This window comes from Neomonachus schauinslandi, chromosome 9 (genome assembly GCF_002201575.2).
Source record: "Neomonachus schauinslandi chromosome 9, ASM220157v2, whole genome shotgun sequence".
Classification (NCBI taxonomy): domain Eukaryota; kingdom Metazoa; phylum Chordata; class Mammalia; order Carnivora; family Phocidae; genus Neomonachus; species Neomonachus schauinslandi.
Window position 1 is genome coordinate 130,678,652 of NC_058411.1, and position 14,147 is coordinate 130,692,798.

At 37.4% G+C, this 14,147-nt stretch overlaps 1 protein-coding gene across 3 annotated transcripts in view; it reads right to left on the reverse strand.

Moving 5' to 3' along the window:
• The window catches only part of MCTP2 (multiple C2 and transmembrane domain containing 2), a 240,841-nt gene that overhangs the window by 108,602 nt on the left and 118,092 nt on the right, over nucleotides 1-14,147 (reverse strand). For all 3 annotated transcript variants that reach the window (XM_021680654.1, XM_021680656.1, XM_021680655.1), the window contains 2 exons: nucleotides 11,395-11,581; nucleotides 8,975-9,068 (listed from right to left, as the gene is read on the reverse strand). In XM_021680654.1, coding sequence (XP_021536329.1) covers nucleotides 8,975-9,068; nucleotides 11,395-11,581 — 281 coding nt within the window. The remainder of the gene's footprint in view (nucleotides 1-8,974; nucleotides 9,069-11,394; nucleotides 11,582-14,147) is intronic.

The following is a 14,147-nucleotide window of genomic DNA, read 5'->3' on the forward strand; positions in this document are numbered from 1 at the left end:
TTCTGCTCTATACAAGTAACCATGCTTTAGGCAGCTTCTCTTTCAGTCCTCACATCAACTCCAAGAGGTGAGGAATGCTTAGGCCATTTTGCTGAAGAGGCTCCTGAAGTTCAGAGAGATTTAATGTGGTTGGTCCAAGGCCAAAAAGATTTCATAGTGGAAATGAATCCTAAAGCAAGGTTGAGGAGGAGACTTCATTTGGCTAGCAGAAATGGGTGGGTTAATCTTGAGGAGATAAGGATGAGAGCCTTAAATTTATTAACAAGATAGATAGACACACAGATAGATGTAGATAAATAGTGGCAATCACGATATGTAAGATATGGATAAATAAATGCTGAGATTAGCTTGAAGCCTTGAAGACCATGACCAGTACTTTTCATTTAAATGCATTTTTTTTTTTTCATCCAGCAGCCAGGAGCCACCTGGCTCTGTCGGCACAAGGGGCAGGATTAGAAGAAAGGATTTCTAGAGGAAGATAATTCCTGAAGCTAAGCACGGAACGTCATCTAGCTCAGACAAGCTGGGAAGGAGGGGACCAACAGGGCCTTGCCAGACTAGATTTCCACAAACTCTCCCTTCATTCCTTGTTTCCAACCATATGCTTACAACCCTAGTAAAGGCATACAATCATAGTAATAGCATATTAGAGCAAATTCTAAGTGCTCATCCTGAAAATCTATTCTCTGACAATTTACCCCACACAATCCATCCTGATCTATCCCCTATTCCCAAACCCTCTGTCAAGGTTGGTGTGTCTTTCCCCTACTCCTGACCAGCATACAGAGATGTGGGGCTCAGACAGGCTTCCTACTCTGCATGTGGAATGGCCTCTCCCTGCAATGCTCTCTCACCCCCCACTCCTAAGCAAAAACACAAAGGCCAATTAGCCTCCAAGACCTAGTTCGAGATGTATCATCTTCATAGAACTTTCTCTGCAACCCTAGGCTCCCAGGAGCCTTCCCTCTCCCCGCAACCCCTATGATGATTAATTTGAAAATTATAAGCCCTCACTGTATGATGTGTCTGCTCCTTTAGTCGACAATTACTTTATGATCCCTGCAATGTGGAAAACACTGTGCTAGGAGCTTAGAGGGATTTTTGAAGAAGAACAAACACTGATCTCTACGGGTGCTGGGTCTAAGTTTTCAAGTATGTCCTGCCTTCCTGAGTGGTTGCAAGCTTCTGGAATCCAAAGAATGGCCTCTGTGGACTCACACAAGTGAGGACTTGCTTACGTTGCTGTTGCAGACATCCAGAGCAAGGGGCAGACAAACCTATATTAGGACTGCGAGATCCACAAAGGATGGGAAGGACTTAATTTTGCTGAAATGTTATTTAACTAAATTTCTGATATTCTGCTATTCTAGCACAAACACAGAACATAAAAGAACCAGTGACATATGAGTTTTTCTTTCCTCTAACTCCATTCCCCTGTCACCACTCAAGTTCTACCCCCCCCCCAAAAAAACACCATTAGCCGGTGCATTTACCCAACATCTCCCTGATTCCCCACTGAGGCACCCTCAAAATCCTCCGGGTTTTGGAAAGGCCCTGCAGGCTCTGGAACATGGTGTTCCCTCATTTTAAAATGCTTTTCTTTTACCTCTGCTGTGCTAACTCATCTCTGACATCTCAGCTACATCACTTCTTGTAGGAACACCAGTCAGGTATTCCTTCCATGAACTTTGGCACCCTGTTCTTGACCTTAGGAGTATAACTGTCATTACAACGGACTATTGGACAACACGCATTTGAACTGTGTGGGTTCACTTATATGTGGATTTTTTTAAATAAACAATACAGTACAATACTGTAAATGAATTTTCTCTTCTGTGATATTAATAACATTTTCTCTAGTTAACTTTATTGTAAAAATACAGTATATAACACACATATGTGTTACTCAACTCTTTATCTTATAAGTAAGGCTTCAGGTCAACAATAGGCTATCAATAGTTAAAAGTTATATGCCAATTTTTTGCCAATTTTTAACTGCATGGAGTGTCAGCGCTTCCAAGCCCCTCATTGTTCACATGTCAACCATAGATGCTACTGGTTTAACTAGTCACTTCATGTGAGGGCAAAGACTAATTCCTATCCCCTACGACATCACCAGAGCCTACCACAGCCTCTCACAGATACATTTGCTAGATAAATTAAGATAATTAATTACTAAGCACCCAACTAATAAGATCGAAGTGATTCCTTTGTTAATTCATAGAAAACCAAACTGAGTTCATTCACTCTCAATGTACCAGTAAGTTCAAAACTGCTAAATCTTACAGAGATTCCCAAACTCTGCAATGACAAGAGTCCATGTTCTTTGGCAGACTATTAAAGCAGATGGTGAGCCAAAGACAGATTGATATAGTTTTTGATGTGTTTTTAAAAAGTTGGTCTTGATTTGAGCTCAGCTATCCAAGAGGTCCTCAAGGAAATTAAAAGCATTCAATCACTATTGTTAAGCTTTCTAGAAATTGCAATTACAGCCATCCCTTTGAAAATAGGGCATCTTTAAGAGAAGTATTGCTATGGATACAACTTCAAACAAACAATGAAAACAAACCACAAAATGGACAGGTGACTTAAAATCCCCAGTGAACAGTAACTATAGGACTATTTTTCCTCTGATACAAGTAGTCATGTTCTGGAAAAAAAAAAAAATAACAAGAAACTTATAGCCAGTGTTATAATTTATAGAAACTACTTAGAAGTCATTATTATAGCATATGGCTGGAATATTTCTATAATGTGGGATCTAAATGAAGTGTTTTGGTCAACAGTTTCTCAAAATAGAACTTTTGTATATAGCAAAAATCTAATGAGCCCACAAAAATATTTTATATGGATAAAACTATTATTCAGATTATCAAAATGTAAATGCAAGCACTAAACTGGTTTGAGTATGAGAATTTTCCTACCATGAAGCACATTTTTTTCCCTCGACTTTTATCAGGCAGTAGAAACAGAACAAAAAGAAAAAACATTTTAGACTGGTAACTAGATTTCTAAAAGTGGTTGAAACGCCAAGTGTGATTAGAAATGCTGATAATTCTGACATTATTTAAAATTACAAAAACTATAGACAAAATACTAAGATAATAACCTGTGGAATTCTCCACATCAATTATACTCTAAGCAAATAAATTTAATAAAAAATGGAAATAGTATTTACTGAACATGCAATATGTGTTAGACATGTTCACATAGGTTTTAATTAACCCTCAAAATATGCATGAGGAAGTAGACCCAGGGCCAGCACACAGTAGAACCAAGATTTAAAATAGTTCTCTATTTCTATATATGTTCTACACCATAATACATAAGGATGAAAGTGAAAGGCAGAGACCGTAAAAATAAAGGGCAAAAAAATGGGGACTGATTTTCATCTTTGGTGATTTATTTAATGCACGAGTCACAATCACTGAGAAAGGGCTCATGTCCTGAATGAATGGAGAACTCTACCGAAGTCAGGAGAGACCAACCCTGTGTGAGGAACAGACCAAGAGCTCCTCCTAATGGCACTGGGAACTGGAAATGCCACCCAGATTTTGAGCAAGGTCCTCATCCACTTCAATGATACACGCTGCCCCCTATGGGCAACTCTGCAGTAGAAGAGAAAGGCTGAAGTGACCCAGGTCCTCAAATACAGTTGGTACTCAATGAATATTTCTTGAAGATCATGAGATCTACCACCAAGCTGGCTTTTCTTAAGTTGAGACAAGCTTTAAAAGCAATTGGGAAGCTATACTGGGCTTCCTGGAGAGAAGTTGGGGATTCTGGAATTAAATGTATCTTTGTTCTCCTGGTTCAGGCACTATTAGGGTTCCTACCATGCTTATTTATCAAATAAGGCTACTTCACAATAACCTGCATTTTTTTGTTGTTGTCTGAAAACACTGTCTTTTCCACTCCTCTGATGGATATTTTGACACTATTTTGGCAGTTGTCTTATTAACACTGGAAACAGAGAAAGGGTCCATCCAAGTGACAACCTTATGGCCAAGAAGTCACGAAAATCCAGATATACGTGGAAACATTTTTGTGTTTGATGGGTGGGTTTCGTATGGCAAAATGTGCCAAAAAAGTTGCAAGGATGAAAGAAAAATCCCTGGAGAATAAGTAACTCCAGATTGTGAGCAAAAATGGTATTTCCAGGTTTGTTCCTTCATTGTTTCCTGATACTTCCCCAGCTTCTCCATGGCAGACAGATTATTAAGATAGGAACATGAAAAAAAATTAAGATGGGATTGTGCTACAAAAAGCAGAAATATTGAGACATATGTTACATTGTTATATGACTTACTATCATTCTACAATGAGGTGGGCTTGCAATGCTGCCCTACTTGCTTTTTTGCTATGTTGGCATGGTGAGGTGATACGTTTCTGTATCCCCCATTTTACACCAGAATTCTTAATGGCTAGGGGCACCTTGGTAGTGATAACAGGGTGGAAAAAGAAAGCAGAGAGAGCCCAAACAATAACCAGTCTTACCACTAGAAGATTCCCTAGGGGAAAGGATGTCAACATATAAGATTTATTTTAAAGAATAAAGAGAAGGCTTAATTAACAGGAAGGAAGAAGTGTGAAACCTACATCTTGATTCTGAGAATATAAGAGAAGAGTCATTGACTAGGTGTTGAACTTGGCAGGTACCTTATGCAAATGGTAGCCATCATGGCTTTAGTACTGATACATCGAAGCAACCCCTACATGTTAAAATCCAACAGGTTCCCCACAACAGTCTATCAATTATAACAAGGCTCTCCAGAACAATTCTCCCTATATGTGCCGAACATACAGTAAATAGTTGCCTACTCTTCACTGGTTGGTCCCTTAACAGGTAAGATAAGCATTGTCATTTGTATTGAAATACAGTTCTGACCAGAAAAGATTTCTGTTCTCTAACAATTTTTCTATTTATCGCCTACTTTATTATCTTTTATTAAATAAACTCTGCTTTTTTTCAGCAGTATTAATTCATGAATCTGATGTATCCCTGGGCAAAGTAGAAGATACAGCACCATTCTCTCTGAGGGCTTCACTGTGGGGAGGGAACCTGTTGCACACATCATTCCTCACCTTGGTCCTGAACAAAGCCTTCCTCTCTTTCATTTCATCATTAGAAGGTGGGTCACTTTCTTCTCAAAACCGCTGAGTTTTAAGACTGAAGGCAGCTGAGTGGAAGATGTGGGTCTCATTAAGCATTACAAAGAGCTAGGCTCACCTTGAGTCTCAGAGTACAATTTATCATCTGTTTCATGAATCAAGGCTACAGTCTGCTTTACTACAGAAGTAATAGCATCAGAATGGACAACATATTACTTAAAATTTTTAGGTTATGCTGGGCACAAGGTGTTTGTGAGACAAACTCTTTAATAAAAATATCTGACAGGCTCTTCTATTAGAATGACTGCTTATGGCTATCCACATCTAATATTGGCTGTAGAGAACATTAAAATGTCTTTCACCAATTTTAGAGGGATGGGCTGCAAGAGAAGATAGATTACTTCAGATTCTTTAAAAAGTCTTTTCACTGATACACAAACAAATGTCAGGCATAAAAAAAATGCCAAGCTATATATAAATTCAAATGTATTAGTGTTGAATCGGTTCAATCACACAATAGCATATTTATGACAGAATGAATTAAAAAATAATAAATATATCTTTTTTATACATTAGAGCATTAAAGCCTTTATCTTTTGTAAATATCTTAAAACTGGGAATAGACATAGATTTAGGTTATTAATATCTTTTAACACATTTGGAAAGACACTATTTTTTCTTTATATAAAAACATATTTTCATTTTTTAATGGGAAACAAATTCACCTCAGTACATGTTTGTGTGTATATATATAGCATATATATTATGTATATAATATGTACATATATTATTCCAATGTTTTAAAATATTGGCAAAGTAATGGGGATTCACTTTCTCCAAAGTTAATTTCTTTTCATGACTATATAATCGTAACACCAATAATCACTAATAAGGAATATCCTACTTTGAGCACAGTGGCGATGAACAGCTGATATTTTCTTTTTCTAATTGTTCCCTGCTAAAATAGAGATCACTTTAAAATGGGCAAAAAACTGACAGGAAGGATTACCAAGTGCATTCACACATCCCCCCACCCTAGGACAAGACGTCCCTGTACTCTGCAAACTCTTAACAGTAACCTCCATCCAGAATACTACCAAGATTCTGGTCCTTTGCTCTCACTGGTCCTTTGCTTTATCAGGTTCCCTGGAATCTTCGGTAAAACACTTAAAGCATCAGTTATTATGGTTATTTGGTATTTTTTTTTAAGAAACAAAGAATTATCAAAAAATGTAAAACAAAAGTAGTAAGGTTAGAAAGTTCCCTTTTGTACTCTAAAATGATCATCACTCTCTGAGAATGCCCCTGGTTATTCAGAGTAAATAGACTTCTTGTTTATTCACAGGGGTGAATACTTTGTTCCCTGAGCAACTGCAATGGAACACTCATTTATAAAGTACAGCCGACTGGAAAAGGCTGGGTATGGGGTATAAGTAGTTAACTTCTTTCTTAAATGCTCCTGGTACTGACAATGATGGGTATACAAACCTCTTCTGATTCCGGATCAGCCAGCATTTTTTACTACATATCAAGTGAATTCTAACAGTGAACAGTAAAAGCATCAATAATGTGTGAGTCCCCACCGTATGATATAATAGCTAACCTCCTGGAGGTATTAATTACATCCCTATTGCTACTTCCCTGTGATCTGAATCCATTTCTTTTTTTCACATAGAAAATTTACTTTACAACTCTCTGCATTAGGTCCACTTTGTTGCCCTAAAGCAATATCCTGGTTGAGAATAGACTGGAGGATTCAGACAGGAGGCTGCCAACCTATAAAGAACACAGACTGTGAAATTTGGTTCTAAAAATAAAGATCAATATGGTCTAAAGACATGTTTAGCTAATGAAAAGGATCTTTGCTTCAATTCAGAAAAGTGATAATTTTCTCATAAATCATACAGAGACAATAAAACACCAGGGCATTCAGTCAAACCACACAGCATGACTGGGTTTGTAACCATTGCTTTTTGCTACTGGGATCCTCTGGTACTCACCTTCATCCACTCCAAAACTATCTCCTGGAATCTTGAATATAAAGAAAATGACAAAATGACAACATTTTCCCCAAAAATTATTCTTCTGAAAAGAGGGTTTTGCCTTGTTTTCTGGTCTTTCCAAATATTCTCATATTTTTTTCAGATTCCTCGCCTATTCACTTTATTTTAATAGCCAAAATACTGCTTGGAAAAGTGACATTGGCCTGAAACACCTTCGTAAACACTAGTTTTGGGGGCTGTAGAGAGGGACACCTGTCAGGATAGGTAAAGGTTTTAAAAAATTTTTTCCACATACGGATGTAGTTCTAAACAAGACTTAAAAAGAAACTTCTAATGCATTGCAATTAGTTCCCAGAGATCCCCAAACATACAACTACAAATAGAATTTTTGAAAACATTGTTTGAAGGCATGAATGAGTTCTTGTGTTTGAGACAACATTTCCTGAGACAGCAACAATCATAGATTCAAAAAGTACTGTATCAAAACATTCAGATGGAAGTAAAAATAACTGGCTCTGGAAAACTGGTAAACTCTAAATGTGCTGTGCTGATAACAAAACTCCGAAGGCCAAAGGCACATGGGAAAGGAGTGAATTAAGTATTCTCGTAAATTATAAGTTTTAAAAGAAAGGAACATTTCTAACTCAATTATGAGACTCTTAATATTTGCAACTAAATTAATGAATGTTAGAAGTAGTCATGCGAGTATTTCATCTACAACCCCCCAAATTCATTTATTCATACTGGCCCAAATACCATTTTTGGATCTTCTCCCTCGGTATTTTCATAAGAACATCATCATCCTATTTCTCGTGGTTTATACAGTAGTGATTTCTATTGGTTCATTTTTTGAGGGAGGGTGAAGAGAACTCCTTTAAAAAAATAAGTTTATATTCCCCATCATTTTTCTCCATCATTTTTTGTAATAGAAAGTGCTTAAAATTAAAATCCTCTTTTCCAAAGTTTGATCTTCCTCATCCTCAAGTTGGAAAGTTCAGAAGCTACTATCATATAACTTTCTGTCTTTAAAAGAGTATACCACATTCTAAAAATAGGACATGAAGTAAGTCTTACAATACCTCGCCCATGCATAAAATCTGTACATTCTTTTTTGTATACCTGGTATTCTTTGTATTTATCAATTTGCTTGAAAATAGCATTTGTCACATAGGTGTCTCCACTGTTAGTATAATGGGTTAATTTGGCAATAAGAGGAGAGTCACCCTCCGATCAGACATTGGAATGCCTGTATTACTTTCCTCACAGTCAAGCATAACTCAGCACAAAGCATGTCTGTTCTCGCCTCTGTCTTAAAAGTTCAAGTTAGTGAAGCATCAAGAGAAATTTTGTGTAAGACCATGTCAATTGCAAAGTGGTTCCATGGCCAAGACTTTGGTTATTGTTTCAGACCAGGACCAGCTAGATGGGCTTTCATGCTTAAATTTATGAATATCCACAACCTCTTACATGGTGAAGAATGAAAAGCTCACAGCACAGAGCACCGCCAAGGAGTGAAGGCAGGAGGTCCAACCTGTCTTTTGAGGTACTATGGTAAATTTTCTCAGAAAATTAATTTAACAAATAAAGAATTTGTGGCATTAATAATCCACAAATATATTTGAAAGTCAACTTGTCTAGTACATTATCTAATCATAGTAAAATTATTTGAAAAAATAATTTTGTGAAAAACGTTAAGTGAAAAAACTGTTGACTGCATCTTTTTTCTTCTTCTATCACTCTATTTGAAAGAGCATGATTGCTTGTATAGGCTTCCACTTACTAAAACATTTTGCTTTGCCATCAGATCATTTCAAAACAGGAAATAAGTAAAAAGGAAAATGAATTAAAGATGTTTATACCTGAGAAATCTGCTGCTAAGAGATCTACTGCCTTTAAAACCTTCACTTGTAAAATGCCGATGTCTTTCATATCTTTCAGGGAATTCTGTAAGCACTGAGGGGGAGAAAAGTAGATCATACATGAAAATAGCTTTCTAATATACTACTTAATGCCATAAAGTCCTGTAGGAAGTACATTCTAGATTTATCATCACCTTTCTCGTGCAAAGTTTAGTAAAGTTCCAGAGTACATTATATCAGCCAATGGGATAGTTAGGCATTCACAACAACCAGATTAAAAGTGACTGAGAATTAACTATAGCTTCAAAATAAGCCAATTACAAAGCACACAGAATCTACTTTTAACACTGCCCCCTGGTGATAGAACAGATATCCCATGGGGAAAACGTGTGTGGAGCTCCATTCATTCTCTTTTCCCCTTTCTTTCTCTTGAATGAAACTTTTAAATCACTCAAAAAGGCCACACTATTTTGACCTCATTAGTACAAACTTTAGGGATACCAGAGGGCTCAACTTGGACCCTTTACAGATACTTATTACCACTGGAAAGAGCGTTAAGGATGGAAATACAGTGCATTTTCTGGTCCACGTTTTAGCCAGCTCATTAGAGACTGAGCATCTAGTACCACCCTGTATTCACATTTATTTGATTTTTTTTAGTTTGCATGAGCCAATGCTTGAATGTATCTACTGATAATTCTTAAGCATGTAGAACGATAGTTTGCTGTGTATATACACTGCATCCTTCAGAAATGGTGCATGAAAGAGACAAGCAGATAAACTATTTCTGCATGCCTCCAGAACACATCTGCTGAAAAGATTCTGCTTTCAAACTTTTGGATATCATATTTCCGCTATCATTGGATAACTAAAAACCTGTGATAAGTAGGCCTTGGGGATTTATGGGGAGACAGTAAAATCCTTGCTCTTTAGGCATTTCAGGATACAATAATAATAACTTAATAATAGTTCAGGTTTAACTAACTTCATATGCACCATTTCTAGGCAGTTTTGAAAGTTGTTTTGCTGTGTATTTTCAACCTAACAGAGCAAAGCAAAACAAAAACAAAAAACTAGTTTACACTAATCTGAAAACATCTGAAATAAAATACTTTTATAGTTTAAATGTGGACATGCCTTCAAGATGATCTATTCTTACAAGCTAAAAAACAAGAGGTCTGAAACTTGTGTTTTATGACGGGGCATTCTTTCCCTCTAAGATGCTGGCCAGCTCTCTAGCTGAAAAAACAAAACAAAATACTTGATATTTCTATTTTGATTGGCTTCTTCAAACCTATTTTCCCTGACTACTCCTCACATCCTGAAGCATGATTCAAAGCAGTCATTATGATCTTATCTAAAATCACCTTATAAATATACGACACCCCTCGTGAATTTGTAAATTTTTCAATTCGTCCATGGGAAAGTTTGGGGAGAAATTTTAAGGTTGATCATCAAATTTTTATTTGCTTAACTCCAGTCATCAGAGAGACTAATAATAGTGGATTTTGTAGAAACTCCTTTGGGGCACGCCAACCGGGCCATGCAGAGTTTGTGTTGACAATAAGACGTGTGTCTAGGTTTTTGTACTCCCGCAGATAAAGAATTATTCAATTAATCAATACGCCTCACAGTGAAGGATTTGGGAGGCACTAAAGTTTATGCTGAGAATAATATTCCCATTAAATAGGGATTCATCTTTGCTTCATTTTCGGGCCGCTTTCTAAAACATGCCTTTCGTGTGTGGCCATAAAATAAACGTATTGATTTACAAAGAAGGTGGATAAAAACAGAATGCAAATAAGGGCACCTAGAAAGACAGAGTACAAAAAATAAATGAAGATCGCAAAGCCATTTGATATAAAAATGCTGAGTGGACTTTTAAGTGCATGGCACTACTTAGGCAAAAATCAGGAACTGCCTTTATTATCCAGAGTAGTACGTAACAGCTTTGCATAGCTGTCCAGGGTTTTGCTTTGCTTTGCTTTACAAGACAGAAGCACGTTCTCACTTAGGCCTGAGAGGTTCTGGAAAGGTAGCTCTAACATTTCAAATATTATGGCTAATAAAGAAATAAACTTTTGTGAACTTGTATTAAAATTCCAATATACATATGCAGACATGCTAAACAAGTCTGCCTCCTCGTGGATTTCCATTTTCTCCAAAGAGTTTCTGAAAGCTAAAAATTCAAAATACCATTTTGGGCTTTGAAAATCGCCAGCTCTATCCAATCTACTTTCACCTTCTCGTTAATGCATTAACCTCTGGATCCAATGTCTTGTTTTATGAGACATGCCATGAAACTTTGGACAGGATCTCTTTTCAGGCAGTTTTTTTTTTTTTTTATCTTTTAATTCACACTTTGTTTCAACTCAAAAGTGGAGGTGGCGGTGGGCAGCAAAACAAGGCCAAGCACTCACATATCGCTGGGCAATCTGCTTTCTTTCGCCGGGGTCTGCCAAGGGGCACACGCACAGATCTGAGACCGAGACTCCAGCACAGGGAGTAAGTGTGATCAACATCAGGAGAGCCCCCAGGCAGCTCTCCAGAGGCAGCTCCAAGCGGTTGGCTTGCTTGAGCGGCAGGGCCGCGATATCCACTTTGCACCTGGGAAAGTTGGAGGAATCAGAGAAACAGAAGGGATTAACTCATGGCCACTCCTGAACCTCCAAAGCACCTGATTTGTATCTCCTCATCCCCCCAAACCTCACTCTGTCTCAGCATGGGTTTCTCACACAACGAAGGTGGTGGGGGCTCCCCCCGCCCCGGCACCCAGCTCTTAATCCTCCCTTCCAGCCTAACACACTCTAAGATTAAGGAGACAAAGAGGTAAAGAAACCGAAGAGAAGGCAGCACGGAGGGGATGGTAAGTGCAAAGAGAAGAGTCGGCTCTTTGCCCTCGTGACGTCTGCAGAAAGGCGGTGAGCTCAAGAAATAGGGAGAAAAAAGTTCCAAGTTCAAGCATTATGGATGAGGGATCTGTACGGCTTCTCTGTATTGTGTCTTTTGCCAACAAAGAGAATAAAGGGTCACGCTTCAAAAAGGGGAGAAAAGACAAGAGAAATTCAAGTGGCAAAGGGTTCATTGGAGAAACTATTTTCTTCCAGATTAATGCCAACTGGTGAGTTTTTATTTAAAGCAACGTGTTAAGGTGTTTTCCTAATAGGCACGGTGCCACAGGGTTTCCCCAGGTGGATTGCTTCTGGACAAATGGAGCATGAAGTGCTGTTGATTGATCCCATTTCAGCAACACTGCCAGGAAAAGGCTTCACCCATCTGTTATAAATTGCATGTTTTCCGTCTCTTAACAGCCAATGTTCTGGCGATGTTGAAAACCTCAAACACATTTATATACAGAAACAAACACCAAAAAGGAGGGCTGAGGTGCTAAGCCATTGATTTGCTTTAACACTGAAAACTCTGGGTTTGCCTGGACCACACCTGCTTTGTTTACGCACAGGTGGGCGGAAAAGGTAGGGTTGCGTCAAGGGAGGGAGAGTAGGTAGTGGTTGTTCCCAGCTGTGATACGTGTGTGTGCCTGTGTATGTAATTCCCATTTTCCCTCCATCGTTATTGAAGGAGATGAATATTCAAGACTTTATAAAGGGAGAACTGCCTCTCACAATGTAGGATGAGGATGGATTCTCACCCTAAATCTTCAATGGGCTTTGTATGTTTGCAGATATTTAAAAATAGGTAATTTTACCTAACATATGCAACAAGGACAATTTTGAGCCACATGGTATCTAATGAGTTCCAGTTTAATACATTTGAAACCTTGCAATCCCTTCCCAATTAAAGAGAAAAACTATCCATAATATCAAGGATCTATACCAGTTTTTACTACAGAATAAAATATATTTTAATATTGATATGTACCTATAAAATTAAATGTGTATTTCCTAATTACCAAAAGTGATTCCAGTTATAAGAGGTGGCAAATTAGAGCTTTTGCATGTAATAAATTCATCAAGAATTTCTACCAGAGACACATCACAAAAAATATATCTTTTTAAATAATCCTCTCTGCTTTGAATCAAAACATTTTTTGTGTGTGTAGCAATAAAGAACCATTTAAAGTTTGCTACCATGAAAATAGGGGTTACTAAATACTTTTTTTTTTTTATTTCATGAGCATGTATGTAAGTAAGGAATTAATTTTGCTTGGAAAGAAAGAAATGTCACATGCTTTAAGCCAATTCTACAAAACTAAATACCCACAAATTCTTAACCAATATAGCAATAGCACATCTGCTTAGGAACACTTTGCTAAGCATTATTTTACATCGTTATATACACCTTCATTGAACAAAGCTCTTTCTTACAGAAAGATAAATGATCCAAATTTGTAAGAATTTTTTTCTGGTGGTCACTTTCATTAGTCCAAATGAGCAATAACCTATTTATGGCAAAATCACCTTAATATCATTAGTAATGACAATTTATTTTCATCCTTTGAGTTCCACCTTTCTGTTGTAGTGGTGGTTTTAACAACCAGAAGTTACTTGGAGATAAGAGACAATGTTTGGGAGTTGAAAATGATGCACACGGTAAATTTCTCTTGGATACTTCAAAATGAACCTTATGTTAATTCTAAAAAGTCATCTAAAAAGACTGTGAGCAATATTAGCATTTTTACAATAACTATGCACACACTCTCCCAGTGCCTGTTTCAAGGCACAACTCGTCAGAATAGAGCAGTTGATTATTTTAAACAAAAGTTGAATCACGTACCAGACAAAATGCAAAGTAAACACTGGGTTTTGTCTTAGAAATTACACATTTCCACAAACTTTTTCGTCATGTCTCTCTCCTATGAAACTTTTGCACCTATCCCATTTCTAAAGACTATTAGGATGGAAGAAAGAACACCTGCATGAAAACAGCCCTGCCTATTTTAGATAAAACAATCTCCACAAACAATAGATTGGGGATTTCTGCACGAACCTAATGGATTCTACATGCTCAGTTAACTAATGAGTGGATCCAGTCAAATATTTTTACTTCCATAGTGACTTGAAAGAACAAATCAAACTGAAAGACTGCCATCATGTCAATCATAATTAAACGTTGATCCTTTTGCACGTGGGTTATGACCCAGGCTCCTAGCGTACCTGCCCCATTATGGGAATTGATATCTTAAGAATTAAGGATTAATTTACAGCTACCCTCT